The 19,237-nt window shown below is 38.7% G+C and overlaps 1 protein-coding gene across 2 annotated transcripts; it reads left to right on the forward strand.

Moving 5' to 3' along the window:
• Window positions 1-218: 218 nt before the first annotated feature.
• LOC122407426 (zinc finger protein 236-like) lies at window positions 219-18,911 on the forward strand. Of its 2 annotated transcripts, XM_043413617.1 has the most exons (19): window positions 219-460; window positions 836-968; window positions 1,046-1,161; window positions 1,234-1,527; window positions 1,994-2,128; window positions 2,319-2,483; window positions 12,191-12,322; window positions 12,516-12,771; window positions 12,879-13,021; window positions 13,193-13,464; window positions 13,544-13,679; window positions 13,789-14,282; window positions 14,498-14,732; window positions 14,895-15,129; window positions 15,244-15,356; window positions 15,472-15,690; window positions 15,800-16,282; window positions 16,516-16,622; window positions 16,709-18,911. In XM_043413617.1, the coding sequence occupies exons 2-19, from the start codon at window positions 851-853 to the stop codon at window positions 18,291-18,293; spliced, it is 5,238 nt and encodes a 1,745-aa protein (XP_043269552.1). In that variant the 5' UTR covers window positions 219-460; window positions 836-850; the 3' UTR covers window positions 18,294-18,911. The 2 variants fall into 2 exon arrangements, with proteins under 2 accessions (XP_043269552.1, XP_043269553.1); XM_043413618.1 differs by lacking the exons at window positions 219-460; window positions 836-968; window positions 1,046-1,161; ... (1 more) ...; window positions 1,994-2,128; window positions 2,319-2,483 and adding an exon at window positions 11,065-11,772.
• The last annotated feature ends 326 nt before the right edge of the window (window positions 18,912-19,237 follow it).

A 19,237-nucleotide genomic window follows, 5' to 3' on the forward strand; every position in this document is an offset into this window, starting at 1 on the left:
TTTGAAGTCTAAAATTGAATATATCGAGGAATTGGCATTATAGAGCGTATTTTTTTCGATTTTTTTCCATTTGATGGCTATGCAGAAATTTTCTTTACCATCTGTAAATTGTTGGACAGTCTAATAGACTATAATATATATAGATAGAGCCTCTTGTAAATTATCACTTCTCACTCGGTTATTTTCATACAAATTTTTATATTTGAGAACGACGTTACAGCAAATCGATGTTTTCGATTTCGAGTCAAAATAATAGTAATCAAGTGCGGTATAGTGTCATGAATAAATTCGGAAAAATATGTGATAAGATACTTTTTTAGTGATTCGTAATTGCGTGGATACTCGAATGCTGTTTTTCGGTGACTCAATGTCTAGAGGTTTTAACGATTTTAACCGATCATATCTCAATAATGTGCCATTTTAAAACAGCGAAAGAAGAATCATACGGCCACGAAAACAGGTTAACTCTCGTAGTTATGATTCATAAACACGATAAAAAGATTAAGTATTTTAATGATCAATAGCGGTTCATAATTATATTGAAAAACAGTATCAGAAACAATGAGGACAGTTCGAAAGTGTTGAATCGTGCGAAGAATTTATCGTGCAAATCTTCATTGTTTTTTTATGTTTGTTTTAATTACGTTATTTCGTTATTGAGCGAAAATTAACTGATCCCCTGAATTTTATTCATTGGTTGCCATACGACAGTTTTTTTTCTCGAAATCGATCGTTTTGGTGATTTTCGGTCGTTTCGACCGAAATCCTGGTCGTACATCTGCAAAACATTTTCCATAATGATTTTGCTCAGGTTAATAAAATATTTGCCTTATAGGTGAATATATCCAAGATGTTGAGGAAGCAGCCACAGTTTTTAGACCTGACATCTCTGAGCGCCGATGCAGTACCACTGGGTTTTATTATATCCGAAGATGGACGATCGGTACTGGCAGTCACAGGTCGAAAAGGTTGGATTTGCAATTTCTTCTTGAGCAATTGATCTCCAAAAACATAAACAATTATAAATGTTGAAAATTTCTTGTAGGGCACGAGGAAGGAGTTTTGGAATTGGCAACGACTCCAGTTGCTTATATCCAACCGACTAACACGTTGACATCGCCGACAATAAGATTGAACACCGGACTTCCTCCCACGGATTCGGTAAATTCTTATCACTATAATTAGTTTGCTTAATTCAAGAATTTTTGAAGTTTGCACACATTCAAATTTCAGCCAATATTGCGAATTAGTGTGGACAATGTTGTTCCGACTGGTACACAACAATCTGCCTCTGAACCGGAACCTTGCATGCTTGCTACAGAGATCAATGATTCGCAGAATGAAAAGGAAATTTCTGTCGAGACGAATGATAATGGTGCATTGCCAGAAGTTACGGAAATCTCAAGGCTCGAGATGAACGCTGATAATCTTGGCGATAAGTCGGGTGAAACTACTGAAATTTTTAAGTCTCCGACAAAACGGACTCCAGGAAGACCGCGAAAAGACGCAGTCTCAGCAATTTCAAACGTACGTGGCAACAATTTTATTTTACTGAAACAATGTTCAAAATCTGCATCAAGCTTTCACAATTCTGTTACAAACTAGAGTACTTCATTCAACTTTGTGCCAGCAAATTATTCACGTATCCTCCGCTATCTTCAATTCGTTTCGCAGTATAATTATTAGTTGCAACAAAAAGCAATCGGAGGATAAAAATCGAAAAATCTATACAAAAAATTGAGATTTTTGGTCGAGCCATTTTTTCGTGAGAACGATTTGAAGTCGTGACGTCATAAAACCGGCATATTCTCGTATATTAGAGTGCGGCAAGCTTCGCGTTGGCTGTTTCTTTTATTTTAATACTTGGGGTCGAAATACTACCGCGTCTCTTGATTCATAAATAGTAGTCAGTTTTTTCAGTATACTTCGCGTCGTGATTTTTCAATTTTGTAACGTTTTTCAACATGTGGACAATCTTATCGTTTGGGTGCAGGCTGCAAATAAAATGCGTTGTGACATTTGTGGCCAAGAATTCACGCGTCAAACGCTGTATCGTCGGCACATGGAAAATCATGCTGCTGAAAAACCTCATAGATGTCCCAAATGTTCTGCTTCGTTCAACGTACCCGTAAGTTTTTTTCATTCAGTTTTTTCATTAATCAAAATACTTTGACGAGACATTGGATTTTTTAACGATTATACAGTTCTTGATTTCTTGTCCGACGTAAGTTGATTCATCTTGTTAAAATATCATACGCTCATTATGACAATGCACGAGTTGCACTTCAGTAAACATAAACAATGCGGTGTACTTGCAGACGAATTTCACGCTTCACATGGCGACGCATAACACCGGCGAGCCAAAATGTCCTGAATGCGGTAGAAAGTTTGCGCGCATGGCTAGTCTCAAATCCCACATGATACTTCATCAAAAAGAGGAAAGTCTCTTTTGCACCGAGTGCGAAGATGCTTTTTCAACGAAAGTAAGTTATTAGAAAACTTAAAAATTAACCCAGGCATTGAGGAGTGCGGTAAATGAGTGCGCTTTCGCAAGAAAAAGGCTCGAATTGAGAAGCACGTTGGACAAAAAAGATCGGAGTTTATCAACGAACGATTACCACTCACTGGCATCGTTTGTGTCGACCATGCAAGTCAGATTTCCGATAACACACGCACTCTTTCTCTCTCTTTTTTACTCGTAGCTCTATTTCTCCTATAGAACAATAGAACAAATTTATTTTCCTTGGCGATTCTCCAGACACCCGAATGGCCCTTATCATTTGAGAACGATGCTGAACGACTGCTCTTAATATTGTGCATAACGGAATCGTAAATTCTCTCTTGACGAGCATTTACGACGTCGAGCTATGAAACATAAGAGATTACAGATTTCTCGGCGTCAGAAGTGTTAACCCTTCGAGCTATTCATTTTTATTGCATACGATTCACTTCAAGCTTTCCATACGCAAGTTTTTCGCTTCCTTGGTCAAGAAACCGAGCCAAAAATCCGAATTCTATATCAAATCGGTGGTAAATTTGATTTAAAAAACTGAATTCCGAAGCTTCTTTGAACGTAGCGTGCACGCAATTACTAAAACTGAAACAAATTTTGAAATATCGTGAAAAAAAAAAAATACCGGAAAATAGTATTTCTTGGGCCAGGTGTTTCCCGTATGGTTTTTAACCGCTCGTAAACCGTCGTAGTTACCGAAACCCATCAGTCAACTGAAGCTTAGAGAGGGGTTCGTTCACCAGGCTTTTTCAATGTAAAAAACCCGCCATTTTTGGCTAGACTCGATTCATTGAGTAAACGAAGTTTTTTTTGTACCCGGAGGAAGAGAAAATATAGAGAAAAAAGGAAATTACTTTGAGAAGTTTCGAAGACCGAAAATGCGGCGAAGGGTCAACTCCTTGAACCCGCGGTCGTTTCCCTTATCGTACTTGCGTACGTGGCCCGATTAAGTCGGATATAAAATCAGTTTGACCCTCAAAAAGCGCGTTCTTATCTCACAACCAAGATTTCCTTTTTCGGCTCCCAACGCACTTTTATAAATAGTTTCCTTCTTCATCTTCAATAACGGCGGGCTTGACGAAGAATTTAACGTTCTCCGTCTTCGTATGACCATCACAAAGATGTGGGCTGTAAAAATATAGTACCGCGTACTCGAAAGAGTAGGCGGACAGCAAAAAAAAAGGAAAAAAAAAGAAAAACGTCTACTGCGGCATTGTAAGTGCACAAACGTGTTGCGCAACGCGTATTAATCGTATGATCTCATGGATCTCTCCCGCAAATCAGCTTAAAGTGGACAGTAGACATGGGGAATGCGAAATATTGCTTACGAAAAAGGAAGAAAGATGTTCCAAATTCTGAGAACTCTTCCAGAGGAATCGTGACGACTTTTTAAAACTCTTCATCAATTCACTTTGTCTATTCGATGCACAAGATCGCTCGTAATTGATCGCCAATAGTTTCTTCATCTTCGAGTTCGATCATCGAAGTCTCACGAGACTCTGCGACAAAAATATTCACCACTTTGTGAATAATTTATCTCCCACAGAGAGGTTGAAGTCCGGTGCTCAATTCTCGAGATTTTTTCATCAGTGAATCGATGAAAATCGATCAGACACTCGAAATGGAATTGGAGAAAAATTGAAAATCGTATTTTCTCGTTTTTTGAATTTCAAGTGTTTTTCTTTGGTTGATAACATCGTGTCAAAAGTTCAGTGAGTTTTCGAATAATCGAAAGATGTCAAAATGATTTTTTTCTCACTATTTCCGCAGCGACACCGCCGCCCTTCGGCCAAAAAAATCTTCCAGATTTCTATTGGAAAAGCTACGAAGTTGAACTATTTTAGGAGACGCGACGAAACCATTTCGTTTCTCCATTTCTTTCCGTAGACGTATATAATGCTTTCTGGGTAATTTGACACAAATATTTATGCGGTCACAAGCGGAATCACTGAGGAGTGTTTAAACACATGTACCCCCGCCCTGGGATCGTCAATCTCCACTCGAGCGAGAGCAGTTAAGTCGTCTAACAGACCAGCTCCCCCGTCTTAGGAAAACGATTCCCCTTGAGAAAAACGCTCACTTTTTAAGCTGGAAAAAACTCATGCTGTCACGTGAGAACTTGTGTATCCCAGAGTTTTTGAATTTCTCTAGTTCAAGTTTTCCATAAGTTTTATCATTGCTCATGGTAAATCACATGAAAATATTGCGTAACTAATAATGCCGACAGATTCAGGCTTCTCAGGCAAACAAACGAGGTTCACGATTACGAATATTTTCAGTTTGACGCAAATCCTGAAAAAATGTTCCCATCTTGAAAACTTTGTGAAAAATTCAAAACAAAAGTTACTGCAAAATCCGTACGCCCACAAACATTTTTCGCAGAGTTTCAAGAAACATGAAATTCTCAAATTTTCTACGTTTTTTATAAGCCAAATAAACCGGTTTGATTCCGGCATATTCCGACTTTATATTCAAAGGAATGATCTCAATCTCAATTTGATACTGTAACATAAAAGAGTGTCGTATCTTTCCCACTATAGTGATCCATTATTATACGTTTAATATGTAAAAATAATGAATTCACAAGGCAATGTGTACAGTGTCGCCGGAAAAATCTCTCGTGACCTTGCCCAATGATATCATTGCGTTAGAATTGTTATAAAGCTCGTAAACTCGAGCTGCTTGTGTATGAAATAATAACGATACCAATGACGATTACGTCATTACTTTATTTTCTCGATCGTGACACCAGTTACTTTTTATTTTTCCCGAAGATCGTATCTTGTAGAGCGACGATTGCAAATCCTTGTTTCATTTCAATAACGTTTATAAATGAGAATCGAAGTTTGAAAATATCCAACGAAAGTCGAGTCCTCGAAACGCAGACCGTTTTATAATTGCGGCAAAGTCGCAAGTATAATGCTCGTTTGGCGAATCGTTTTGACCCTTTTTTCTAATGAGTCACCTTGAACAACGCTAGTGCAAAGTTAAATGAAGCGCGAGTCCAAGTTCCTCTTTCTACGGCAAAGTGTGCCACGATGAAGTCGCGTGGGCGACAAAACGTTGACGTTTCTCGGACCTGCGACTCGGTCATATGGTGACGAGAGAAAATGAGAAAGAGAGAGACGCACGTATGAAAAGCCTGTGCACCCTATTCGATTCTCGAGTCGACTTTATATCGGCTCATATTTGCCGAGCATTCCTCTTCCTCTCTCGTATTTTACGACCTAATCGAATCTCCGCTGGTTTACCCTCAGGAACGAAGCCGCTTCAATTTTCAGCTTAATGGGAACTCAGGAAACGGAGCTTTATCGAATTTGGAAAAAGGTTCTTTCGCGCGAGTTAAAAGCAGCTTAAAAGAACATTCTGTTCGATGAAAACACGTTTTTCAGTTTTTTTTTGCAAATCTGTAAAGAATATTTCTAGTTCAAAATAACAAATCGATTTTCTCTGTTTTTAGTTATGAGAATCATCGATTTCGTGTGACTGCAACCATTTTTCATATCTCTTCGTACAACTTTGTCATAAACGTTCAGATCGAAAGATGATTTAATTCAATTCCTTGTAATGAAATTCAAATATGATCAGACGCTCCGGATCTCGTTAAAAAACTGCGAGTTTCAGAGAAGCACAATTGATGACTAAAATCAATGTTCATCTCGAACGGTTTTACTCAAAGGAAAATAGTGTTAATATTTGAAAATAATGAAAATAATGAACGCTGAAGAAAAATATTGTTTTTTCATCCTTCACGAATCCCCACGAGTTCGCTAGTTTGCTCAGTTTTGACCCTACACTTATGGATAGCAAACGGCGAGCAACAGATATCCTCTCCTCCGAGGTCTCGGAGAAGAGAGAGAGAGAGAGAGAGAGAGAAAGGAAGAGAGAAAGAGAGAGCCCCTGCTAGGCTCTTCTGGTTACTCCAGACTCCGTAGTGGAAAACGGGATAGCGCGGGGTTCGCACGTGGCTTCCTTTGCCATTGACAGTTCTCCAGTGGAGGGAGTTCCAGAAATACCGAAAAACGTAAACTACGAAAAACGAGATAAAAAGCACGTGTTCTAGGATGAAAAGTCTGAACAAATCTTATCGAAATGATAAAAATGAAAAACAATATTTTAAATTGAAAAAAAAGTTTTCAGAGTAACTTCCGGTCTCAGTGTTATCCGCTTTTGTGTTTGTGCTAGCGAATTTTTCAAGTTCCAGCGACGTTCGAAAAGTGATATTTTTCGTGTTTCGAAAAAGTGGTGTTTCTATGAATTACGTTAGCTCACCGAGTGCCACGATCTATGAAAAATCTCCGATAAAACGTACTTCCATTTGTTAACGAAGGAAAAATTAGAGAAGATTTATATTTCTTGCTCGAATCAGGTTTTGATTGTTTTTCTTTTTTCGTTATAATCATTTTAGGGTTATCAATCGACGTTTTCTCGTTCTTCGCTCTCTCGTACTCGACATAGAAAAACTTGACTCTCCTCAAGCAAAAAACGAAATTCAAAACATCGAGCAAGCTTCGTTTTCGTTTTTCCTTCGAACCACGAGTACTGCTGTGCCAGAGTAGTTGAATCTTTCAGAAAAAATAGTGTCTCAATCCGAAAAAGCAACTTTTATTTTCATCATTCGTTTTACTGGTTTCTTTCGTACCTTCCCACGTTCTCTTGCTCTATCCTCGTTCTTCTTTCATAACTCGTACTACATCTCGTAAGTTATGAAAGGACAATAACGATTCTGAGAAATGTCTTGAGGACGTTTGCAAAAGCATGCTCCTCGCATAGGGCTCCTCTATGCGCATTCTCGTGCTGTACGTGAGCACGAATAATACTCCAAAAAATCGTTAAACTCCTATTGACAGAAATATCTTGCGATAAAGTACATTTCCGTACTGCTGCGAGCGTTACGAGGGGGGCAAAATAGGTTTAGAGTCTTGCTGCGAAATCTCTAGAGTTGGTGAACTATTATACAAATATTGCGACCAGGAACGCTCGATTTGATGAAATATTTCAATATAATGAAAAAGAAAGGGTCAAATGAAATCGTGAGCACCCAAAAATCAATGAAAATACAAAAGAAACTTCATTTTCTATTCGTTTGTTGCTGTTTTCAATTATAAAGTAGCTGAAAAAAATTCAACTAAATTGCAACAACGGTCCTCTTCCGTAACTTGTTTGCGTAAAAAAAAAAAATTGTGAAAAATGAGCCCGGAAGCCTCGACTACTGAGGACAGCCTTTTAAGGACACATGAAAAGTTTTATGGCACACATAACCGGGATTACCGGGTGTGAATGTACCGCGACCACCCTGACGTAATGTATTAAAGATGAGAGTAAAAAAAACGAATGCTTGAGAGGCTTGCATCGCTTGCTATTAGTGGAGCCGTCAGAAAAGAGGGAGGGAAGGCAGGGAAAGAAAACTCAGGGAAAACACTTGCTTCGTTTTTCCGTCGTCTATCCGGCCGGCGACTCAATTTACCACTCTAAAGAGCCTCGGATATATTTTCAACCATTAAAAACAAGTAATCAATGAATGTAGAACTTCGATCTAGTAGAATAATGAAAAGAATGATAATTTTGGAGCTAAAATTCACTCCTGTAAGAAGAAAAACGCTCGTTGGAATTGGACGATTAAAAAAAGTTCATATTTCTTCTCAGTATTAATTTGATACGAAAAAAACTTTCTTCATTGAGCCACTTCGCTGTTTCCGCGATTGGAATAAAATGCGAGGCTTGTATTTCTTATCGGGAATGATCTTTGTGGAAAAAACAAGAAAATATAGCTCCGTAGAGACACGCGGGAGGAGACACAGTTCATTTTTTACCAGCGAGAGTTTTCTCGTGCATATACAAAACGATCGTTGAATCAGAAATTCTATTTTTAGAGGTCGTTCAGGGTAGCACTACTCAATTTATTGTATTTTTTCTCTTCCCTTCCTCTCTCTCTCGCTCTCTCTCTCTCTCTCTCTTCGTTTTGGTATCGACTCCTCCAACAATATGATTTACGTATTCGTTAGTCGGATTCTGGGGTAGAGAGCACTCCCGGGGACCATCGAAGAGAGTTCAATGAACTCTGATACGCCGATATTATCGCGATGTAAGAAGTGACTCACTCAGAAACATGCTCTTGAGACATTTTACGTCAATCGTTTATGAACGTTCGTGTAGCACCTTATAATCGGCCTTCCCAGCCCTTCTGATACTCTCAATTCCCTTAATCTCGTAATCTTCGATCGATGCCAACACCGATCGGTCGATTGCTAGGTAAGACCGTTTTTTCGCCCATGAAATATGTCGAGCAGAAAATATCTGGATCGCTATAAAAGAGAAGAAAATATTTTGACGTTGAATTTACTTATTTTGGGCACAAGTCTCTCGAGGAATCATTTTTTCGATAACGCACGAGCGTATCTCTGCTCGCGGACATCAAACGCATCGTCAATTATTCTCGTACAGCTTAGAAACATGCGGAGGAGACGACCTACGATGATTATTTAATATCTTCCAAGAATTTAAGAACGTTCTCGATAAAGAAACGTCGTTTGCATCATTAGTCCGAAACGTGCGTAATATTTGTTCTGTCAACATATTTTCAATGGAATTCGCGACTAATATTTCAACTGCAAATCACCATTTTTATTACGCAGTGAAATTGACTCGCATCGTGAGTTGAAAAATCACAGAATTTCCACTTGCATTTTCCCTGTAAATTCTCATTACGATAATCGAAACTAAGTTTTCTGTGTCACTCCGATTATTCGCACTTTCGTGTCACGCGAAGTTTTTGTGAAACGCGATCGAAGCGTGTTCGAATCGAATATTAAATTGTTAATAAATGAAGTGAGAAAAGGACCAAAGTAGACCTCGGTAATCGTCGAGTTTTAGGGATCTTCAAATACTTTAACTCCAAGAGACTTTTTACACGTTGTGCATGAAAAAGTACCCAGAAAACATCGAAGATTAACCGGGATACGAAAAAAAAAGGATTGAGACATAACGCTTCTTTATTTGGGGACTGGAGGCTTAATATCCCCAGCGATTATAATCGCGGGACGCTGTTGCATCTTTCCGGACTTTTTTCTCAGGCAGTCTGGTCCTCGCTGGTCCCTCTCGTTCTCTTTATCTCCGGCTTCGTCCTCGTCGTTTTGGCTCTTGTTCACATTGGAATTTAGCGGAGCTCCGTTGCGTGTAAGAGAGATCGCGTCGTCTTGGCGAGCAGACGCGTTCGCGACTCGTGCTCACGAATGCAGATTTATATCTCGATTCTCTGTGCGCTCCTCTCTTACGTTTTTTCCTGCTTCATCTTCCTCCGCGCTCTTCCTCGTGTTGCCCCGTCCCTTTCAGTTTTTGCACACACCCGCGAAATCCAACGACGAGAGTCCACGACCGACATTTGACACACGACAATGAGTCCTAATAATTCAACATGATTCAGAGACTCGTTTAGCATTGAGGAACCAACCATTTCGTTCGATCATCTCAGTCGCTCGCGATCATCGAACTTCCCCTTTTTATTAAGGTCCTCCACACATTTACAATCGCTGTTAACTTCCGAGTTATTCTTCACGCGTACGTTCTTTATCCTGCACGAAGAAACATGTAACTCGAACCGTCGCACCAAGGAATGGGAGTCCACCGTGCATTTTTGCATTTTTTTCTCACGGGATCGAAATTCTCATTAAAATACAACCAATTTTTTTTTTGTTGATTTTTGCATAAGAATTTCGCTGATTGCTAAAAGAATCACGATGGTTCAAGGTTGTGTATTGGATTGTAATTGTAGTAAGAAGAAAAAATTGAAAATTTCTTAAGGAATCTTGTCAAAAAAAAAAAAAAATTTGTTTCAAAATTGCAACTAATTACAGTACATTCCTTCGTGTTTTATGTGCAAGATATGGACAAGGCCTCAGACTTCTGAAAAGTACAACGGTACCCCGTTTTTCCCTGGTCTCCTCTGCATGAATAAATTTCTGTCTGCATACGCGAACGAGTTTCATGAAATTTGCCGAAACGATGCTCGTTGGATATTTTTTTTTCATCTGTCTGAAGGAATTTTTACGTGGTTCATATTTTTTGTGGGTCTCTTGGCATCGTGCAAGCCTAAAAATCCCTTTTTCCGAGAAATAATTTGAGATAGCTTACGATAGTGTTTTCTTGTGCGTTGAAAAGCGAGTAAAAAAGTGAAGGGTGGGCGATGTATCGGACTCAACTTCCTGAACGTTGCGTACTGGAGATAAGGCTCGCTCGAGGGAGTGTGAGAGAGGAAAATATTCGAATATCGTAAACGTTGTAAACAGCGAGCTTTTAGTCTCTGGCACAGTGATTTCTGCAAAAGAAAATCGAGGCTCGAAATGTCTGAAAAAATAATCGCTCGTCGATCAAAAGATCAAGAGATTTTTTCCATCTCGTCTCAGGAAGTTTTAGCTTCGAATGAACATTTTTAGATTTTACTATTTCAAATTGACGATAGATATGAAATGATAGTCGTTGCAACGATGAAGGAGAACAAATACAGTTGAAATAACTTTCATCAAAATTTTCATTACCCGACGAAACTGCTTTCAGATCGTTCCTCTCTCTTCCCATTGTCTCGTCGACTGTTCTCAAATCTCCTGGCCGGCTGTCCACGTAGTAGATAAAAATAAAAATAGCCGCGGAAAAAGAAACGAGTGATTAAATTAGTGAGACTGGATTGAGCGAGGGGTGATGGGGCCCGAATGTCCGGCTTCGATCGTGTCAGAAATATCACAATGAATTTTCACCAATGCCTGCTCGAAAGTCGAGAATTAAAGAGAAGAAAATAGTCGAACGAAAGGGACATACAAAATGGAAATTGAATATCCTCGATGACAGTTTGTAAATGTGTTCCTCCCAAAAAAAAACTCCATTTGTGTTCATTGATTTTTATTGTGAATTCGGAAAATGTGACTGGACATGACAATTTGTGTGGAAAAAATCGAAGCCAACATTTTTGCTGAAAAAAGGGCTACGAAACTGTCACTCTTCGAGATTCTCTTTGTTGTCTTTTATCTCACCGTTCATCCGTACGTTCAGTTCGTACGTGCCGATTACTGTACAAGTCACTTGAGTGAATATTAACTCATAAAGGCGTCAGAGATAGAAGCATGAAAATTTATATCTAAAAACCGCTTGAAGATCTTTATCCGTCCCACACGATGACTCTAGCCGTCGATTGCGTGAATTTTGCTATCCTACTCATTTGCTCTCGGGTATTTCACTTCGCTCTTGGTCTCAGCTCTCAATATTACAAGGTAGGAAACAATTCGTCGACGTGTCAAATTTCTAAATAACTTCGACCCTTTCGTGCTTCTAAAATAACTGTACGTTCAGAAACAAACGTATTGAAAGATGAAAAGTAACGAATGTGCGTTATTCACCTCGTAGAAATAAAATAACCAGCTTGCGATGATTTCTTTCCAAAATTATCAGAATTATTTCAATTTTCCGAAAATAATATTTATAGATTTTTTGAATCATTTTTTATGTCATCGACCTTTTAGTGAATCTTTTATAAATCTCATTTCAACGAGCAAATTTGTGTATGTTTTATTTGCCTAAGTAAAGTTTATTGCATTTGTTTTGTTAATTTGTCATTTGCAAATTTATTGAATTTTTTGTAAAGCTCAAGGAAGAAAAGTTTCATAATGAAAATATTTCTTTGTGTTTAAGGCTCAACTGGACGCTCATTTGAAACTCCATAATGAAAAATGGTCGAGCGAAGATGTTCGAAAGTGCAAACTGTGTCACAAGCAATTTACTCAACCGGCTCTCTATCGGTTGCATATCAGAGAGCATTATAGAGTAAGTATTTTCTATTTCAACATTTTTCCAACATTCAGTACGTCATTTTTTTTTATAAAAACGATAGAATAAGTTTGAACAATCGTTAGAAATTGTAAGAAATCGAATAAATAAATTTGACGATGAATTTTCAACTTTATTATAAAAGATATTTTTTTTTCAATACTTGAAAATAAAAATTTATTATTTTCAGACAAAAATCGTTAAGAAGACGAAAAAAGGGATGAGCCACAAAACAATGTACAAGTGTAAAATATGTTCAAAGTCATTCAAAAAACCGAGTCAATTGATGAGGCATATCCGAGTGCATACAGGAGAAAAACCCTTCAAGTGCAATATTTGCACTCGCGCATTTACACAAAAGGGTTCTCTCCAAATTCACACGTGGAAACACATCGGAGTGCGTCCGTATCGCTGTGAATATTGCAATGCGAAATTCACTCAAAAAGGTGAGTAACGAAGGATTTTCAAGAGAGAAAAATATCGGATTTCCATTAATAAATTCATTAATAAGTGCATACCGCAGGAATTAACAATAGTTTTTTTTTCGCAACAGGTAATTTGAACGCTCACATATTGAGGGTTCACAACGCCCGAGAGGGTGATCCTATTTATAGTTGTACTCTGTGTACCTGTGTGTTCAAGAAATTGGGAAGTTTGAATGGTCACATGAAGAGAATGCATTCAAATCCTACGGAGGTTCGTAAATCGAGTAATTAGAAAATGTTCATATTACTTTTTTGATATTGAAAATAAAAAATAGTTTTATTCTTTCCTCGATATATTTTAGGATATTATAGATCGCCGGTAGTGAGCATTGGTTTTATGATAGTTGAATTCGCTGCAATGTAGTGCTTTTATTCCTAACAGGAACAAATGCAAAAATGCGACAGTTCAACGGAGGCAGATATGCAAGCGACCGTAGACAGTGTGATGTCGCAACTCGCATCCCTCGATGCGGATGTGAAGAATCAAGCGGATTCGACAAACTCGACGAATAAACAGAGCGACATTCTCCAGCAGGCCCTGAAAAAAAGTGGCTTTGAAAGTAAGAAAAAAGTGCCTGAGGATACGAGTAAAAAAGTCGAGCCTCAAACGTCATTCGTCACGTTGTTGGATCGAGCTCAAGATGGCTCGTTGAGGTATGAACTCAAAAAGTTTTCTTTTTTATGACTTAATATTCGGGAATTGAAATGAATTAAATTTTTTGATCAATCGCAGGAGATACTTGACGATAAAGCAACGATGCATTGGAAGTATAAGATGGTACTCTTGCAACTTTTGCCATAAAGAGTTCAAAAAACCATCGGATCTCATAAGACACCTGCGAGTTCACACTCAAGAAAAACCGTTCAAGGTAAAACTCAAAAATTCTCTTCTTTTTTCATTCAAATTTTATAAAACGGAGAGATTTAACGTAGCTCAAAGTTTTTGTAAAATTCAAATTGTACGTTTAAAAATTCCAGTGTTCATCGTGTTGTCGTTCATTCGCATTGAAATCAACTCTGCGAGCTCATGAACGAAGGCACGCGGGAACGAAGCAATACTCTTGTAGCACGTGTGACAAAACATTCGCCTGTCACAGCAGCCTGACGTCTCACATACGTTCGCACGTAAAGCCACACAAATGTGATCTCTGCGGGAAATCCTTCAGCACTAGTTCTGTTTTGAAAAGTCATATGAATACTCATACAACGACTAAACCGAAAATATCACCGGAAGCGGAGAGTCTCGTAACTCAGATTGTTCTCGAAGAGCCACTTCTGATAAGCGATGCTGGCAATAAAATAAGCGTCGCTCATGTCAAACCAAAGCAGAGACAAGTTTATGACAGTAGCGATGAGGCCAGACCTCACAAGTGTTGGGTTTGTCCAGCTGCTTTTCGAAAAATTAGCCATCTCAAGCAACACTATCTTAGACATACTGGAGAAAGACCGTACAAATGTCCGAAATGCGAAAGGCGAGTGAAAAACTTGTTTGAATAAAATTTGCAAAATTTTTCATCACTTTTGTCAATTGCTGTATTTCTTCTCGTTTCATTTGTAAATAAGTCTGCCTTTGTTTAAAGTTTTTTTATTTGATTTTTTGTTAAAAATCCAATATTACGAATTGGCGATTTCTGTGATGAAAATATGGGATAGTGCCACTGTAATTTGTATTTTTTGTCCTTCACAGGAGATTCACATCGAACAGCGTGCTGAAATCCCATTTACATACTCACGACGAATCAAGACCATATAGTTGTTCCGTCTGTAGTGCAAAATTTTCTACTCAAAGTAGCATGAAGAGGCATTTGGTAACGCACAGCAATGTCAGGCCTTTCATGTGCCCTTATTGTCACAAGACTTTCAAGACATCGGTAAATTGTCGTAAACACATGAAGATTCACAAAACCGAGCTTGCCGAACAGGTCAGTATTGTTTACTCCAATGAATACAGTTGGAATCTCCATCCGTATGAAAAAGCTCTTCAATAGTTTTTTTTTTACGAGTAAGAGCATTGTAACCATATATTTTTTGCTGCTGGAGCCTCCGAATGAATGATATGAATATTGATTTTCGATGAAATACAGCAATTGGCGCAGCAAAGAACTCAGCAAGAGCCCAAACTTTTGTCGATAAAGGAAAAACCATCGGAGCCAGCAGTGTCGGAAAATTTGACACTTCACGAGGACGTTGCAGTAACTTTTCCGTCCCAAATTGCTCCAGACTTTTCGCAAGCGTTCAACGACCATTTCCAGCCGATATCGTTGCTCAAGGAAAAATCGTATCTCGTTCATCATGAATTGACTCAAACAATGGATAATCGTAGGATTTCTGCTTTACAAATTTTTTAAACGTCACCCTTTTTTCTCTCAACAAGACTAACCATTTTGTGAGGACGTGAACGAGAAGCTCAATTTGACTAATTTAATATTACAGATAATTTAGCTGCGGTAGATACCGATAACTTAGGAACATCCCAGACCTTGCATGCCGATGAAACAGGCACTATTACACTACCTAACTATTCCGGTGATCAAACACTCACGGCAGTACGTATTCTGAACAAAGTTAATCAATCACTAGACTGTTGGAAGTCCAGTGAAAAAGGCCAGAAGTCAATTGCTGTTTTCTTGGGTTTTTAATAAAAGTTGTTCATTTTCGCAGGAAAGCATACGAGAAATAGAAGAAACTTTGAATCAGCAATTGTTCAATATTGGTATGAGTGATCCGAGTAACGTGACTTTGAGCTCGAGAGATCAGCAGACCATCAATAATATTTACGACAATGCCAAAACGTTGGATTCTGTCAATAATGTTAGCATGCCGTCGAATATATTTCCGTCGCACTTTGATACTTTCGACATGAGCCAAATCACGCTTCAGGTAAAATTTTCATTTCTTCCCAACTGCATTAAAAGTACAAAGTTTGCTAACGTGTAGGATTGCTCGAAAAAACGGAATGGGAATGAACTGAAAACAATTTTTTATATAGGCTGATACGGAAATCGACATCGGTATAAGTTCAGCAAATTCAACAAGTATGGCGAGCATACTGCCACGTTCGGCGCAAGAAGAACAACGTCTTATACCAGTAACGACTTGCAGCAGCGGAGAAGATTCACCAAATAAATTATCACGTCATCTGATGGTTGCGAGTTCGATGCAAACGTGTCCTGAACTCTCGAGGCCGGTCCAAGCGTGCCCAAAATATCCAAAAGTTATCGCGAAAGCTGACACGACCGATGATACTGACGTTTTAAATGTCGATAACGAAACGAACCAACCAAAGCTTAACAATATGCCAGAGTCGTCGATTGCAAAGCTCGACGATGTTCAACACAAAGTCCATTTGCAAAACGAACCAATGGAGCAACTCGTCGACGTAAATGGAACAACTACGCTTATTCTCGAATCGAAATCCTTGTTGGAGTGTCATATGTGTAATAAGAAAGGTTTTACCACGGAAAAATTGAAGGTACAACGGCTTTTTTCGCGTAAATGTATTGAAGCTAGACGTCCCGTCAAAGCATTTCCTTGTGAAACTTATTGAAACAGAGAATATTTACAACGTAAATGGAATGGTGCATTATATTGAAAGCGTGCAGTGTTTTTTGCAGTTCCACAATTTCTTACCATAAAAATGTTGGACTGATTTTCGATATGATCACCTTACTCAGTCGACTAATCCGTGACTTATTGAATTTTCAGAGTCATCTAATAGCTCATCGTGGAACAAAAGAATTTCAGTGCAGCCAGTGTCCATTGAAATTTTGCACGAACAGCGGATTGAGCCAACACATGAGAAAACACGCTCTGTTAGTTCAAAAATAATATGATCTCGTCAACATAATCTTCTTTTTATTCGATAAAGCGCAAATTATCACATATTTTCATGTTTCAGAAATGGGAAATGTTCAATATGTATGGAAATATTACCAAATGAGGAAGAATTGAAGTTGCATGCCCAGATGCACGAGGACATTGAGTGGACAGGAGTATCGATAGAGCCGGATAGTTCGCAAAAGGAGCCGAGTAAAAACTTGACGAAGACCGATAGGAGGATGACGAATTGTGAGGAAAATCATCAAGTACCGAAAGAGAAAAAGGAATATTCGAACAAGTGTAAATATTGTCCAAAAACTTTTCGTAAACCAAGCGATTTAATAAGGCACGTGAGGACGCACACCGGCGAACGTCCGTACAAGTGTAAATTTTGTGAAAAGAGTTTTGCGGTCAAGTGCACTTTGGACTCTCACACAAAAGTGCATACGGGTAAAAAAACATTTTGTTGTCACGTGTGCAACAGTCTTTTCGCGACGAAGGGGAGTTTGAAGGTTCACATGCGTTTGCACACGGGCTCGAAGCCATTCAGATGTCCGATGTGCGATCTTCGTTTCCGAACTTCGGGACACCGAAAAGTGCATGAATTGACGCACACTCGGGATCCGAATATGGTCACAAAACGCAAGTCCAAACAAATGAAAGTAAGCGCGATAGCCGAGGTAGTGGCGGAGGTTGAAAAGACCGTGGTTAAATCAGCGAATCTTTCGACAACCAATGAGCATACGAATGAAACAAATTATCCAAATCTCGACACTATCGCGATAGGAGCTAGTGGCTTGACCAATCACATTACTTTCAATCCTGACGGAACTATTTTGACCAACGATTCCATGCTCTCGATAAACGAAAGCAATCAATTGGTAGCCAACTTACATTTCCTTCTAGCGAACGGCCTCGTTACCATTCAAACGGACGACGTTTTGCTGCCTCAAGCAACTTTGAACGCGAACGTCAATGTCCCTCAGAACCACGTGAGTCCTGTAAATATTATTTCGCCGACAAGCGTCCTTCCTCCAGGCCAATCGCGACAACAACAAATCACGTATAATAATACTCTTGAGAACGTCGTCGTAGCCACGCACCTACCGACTACTTTTGCTACTAATCATTTCGATCAACAAGTTAGATCGATTAATTTGAACGACTGTGATACCATGGTCGCGACGGAACTTCATAACGGTCCATCAGATAAAAAAGTACAATCACAACGACCTCAGCAAAACTCAAAACAAGGTAGTCCTGGAAAAACGAGCAATTCGAAAAAAGAGTGCGACATATGTGGCAAAGTATTCATGAAGCCCTGCCAGGTCGAACGACACAAACGTATCCACACCGGTGAACGACCCTACAAGTGTGAACTGTGCGACAAATCTTTCGCACAAAAAGCTACTTTACAAATGCATCAAAAAGCTCACACTGGGGATCGACCTCATCCCTGCCCTCACTGCGATTATTCTTTTACCCAAAAGGGCAATCTTCAAACACATCTCAAAAGAGCACATCAGCTTGATACACTCGAAGTCAAAAAAATTCGACGAGGACCGCAGCAGCAATTGCTAAGTGCCAAATTAATTCAGAATGATTTGGACGATAACAGAATATTGAGTTTCGACGATATCTCGATCGTCGAGTATCTCACGTGATTAAAAACTATTTCCCTCTAACAAATATATACGATGATGAAAAATATTTTTGCCAAAAGCAACGAAGTGCTTGAAACAGGTGATTCCAATCTCAATCTCGCTATAGACGAATATTCTTTCGTCCAAACATATCTCCATACTTTTATGATACTGAAGTTTGCATTGGTGAAAAGCAAGATTTTATTTTCATTCATTTTTTTCAACAGTCCCTCCGGACACTCAGTTTCAGCTCTTTTAGCAATCATCAGACCATACACACGTTGCGAACGAGATTTGAACTCCGCAAAATAAGAATTTGCATTCCAACGATGCAAACTTCTTCATAAACATTTGAACGTGTACATAAAACATTTGAATCTCACGCTAGTTAACATTCAATGAAGAGCTTTCGATATACTAAATATTACTCAAAGATAATTTTAGATTTAATAAAAGAATATTATTAATTTAAAAAATGGAACATGTGATATTAAAGATTTCTACTTGCTGCATAAAAAAAAATGTTGCTTGTTAATATTTCATTTGTGTTCATTACATTGTACGGCGTTGTGTACAGTTGTATTCCTTCTTGTTTTCTTTTTTTCCATTTTCAATAAATACATTTCTTCTTGTTTTTTATAAAATTGTTTCATTTCCATGTTTGAAGTGACAGTTTATCGGTGATGACCCAACCATTAGGAGGGGATTCGCTTTCACTCGTTTGGAAACTTTTGGTTGCTCTTCTCATGCTCCTGACGTTGGCTCCCAGGATTCTGAACACTCATTCGACAATATCTCTGCGACTATCACGAAATTATTGCAAGAATCGAAGGATGACGGGCTTCGTGGCACGCTCAATTTGTTCAGCCCCCGTTTGTTTCAAATCAATTATTGGCTTCTCATAGTCCTGGAACAAGTTTTAGTCTAACGCCTCGACATTTTTCAGTTTCTCTTTAATTTCGTAC

This window comes from Venturia canescens, chromosome 3 (genome assembly GCF_019457755.1).
Source record: "Venturia canescens isolate UGA chromosome 3, ASM1945775v1, whole genome shotgun sequence".
Taxonomy (NCBI): domain Eukaryota; kingdom Metazoa; phylum Arthropoda; class Insecta; order Hymenoptera; family Ichneumonidae; genus Venturia; species Venturia canescens.

What these genes read in the sequence shown, in the direction of transcription:
- LOC122407426 (XM_043413617.1), top strand. Translation starts at nt 851, where the DNA reads ATGTTGAGGAAGCAGCCACAGTTTTTAGACCTGACATCTCTGAGCGCC. An exon ending in ATATCAGAGAGCATTATAGA is followed by an intron (nt 12,323 to 12,515) that starts GTAAGTATTTTC and finishes TATTATTTTCAG; the next exon opens with ACAAAAATCGTTAAGAAGAC. An exon ending in GCTCAAGATGGCTCGTTGAG is followed by an intron (nt 13,465 to 13,543) that starts GTATGAACTCAA and finishes GATCAATCGCAG; the next exon opens with GAGATACTTGACGATAAAGC.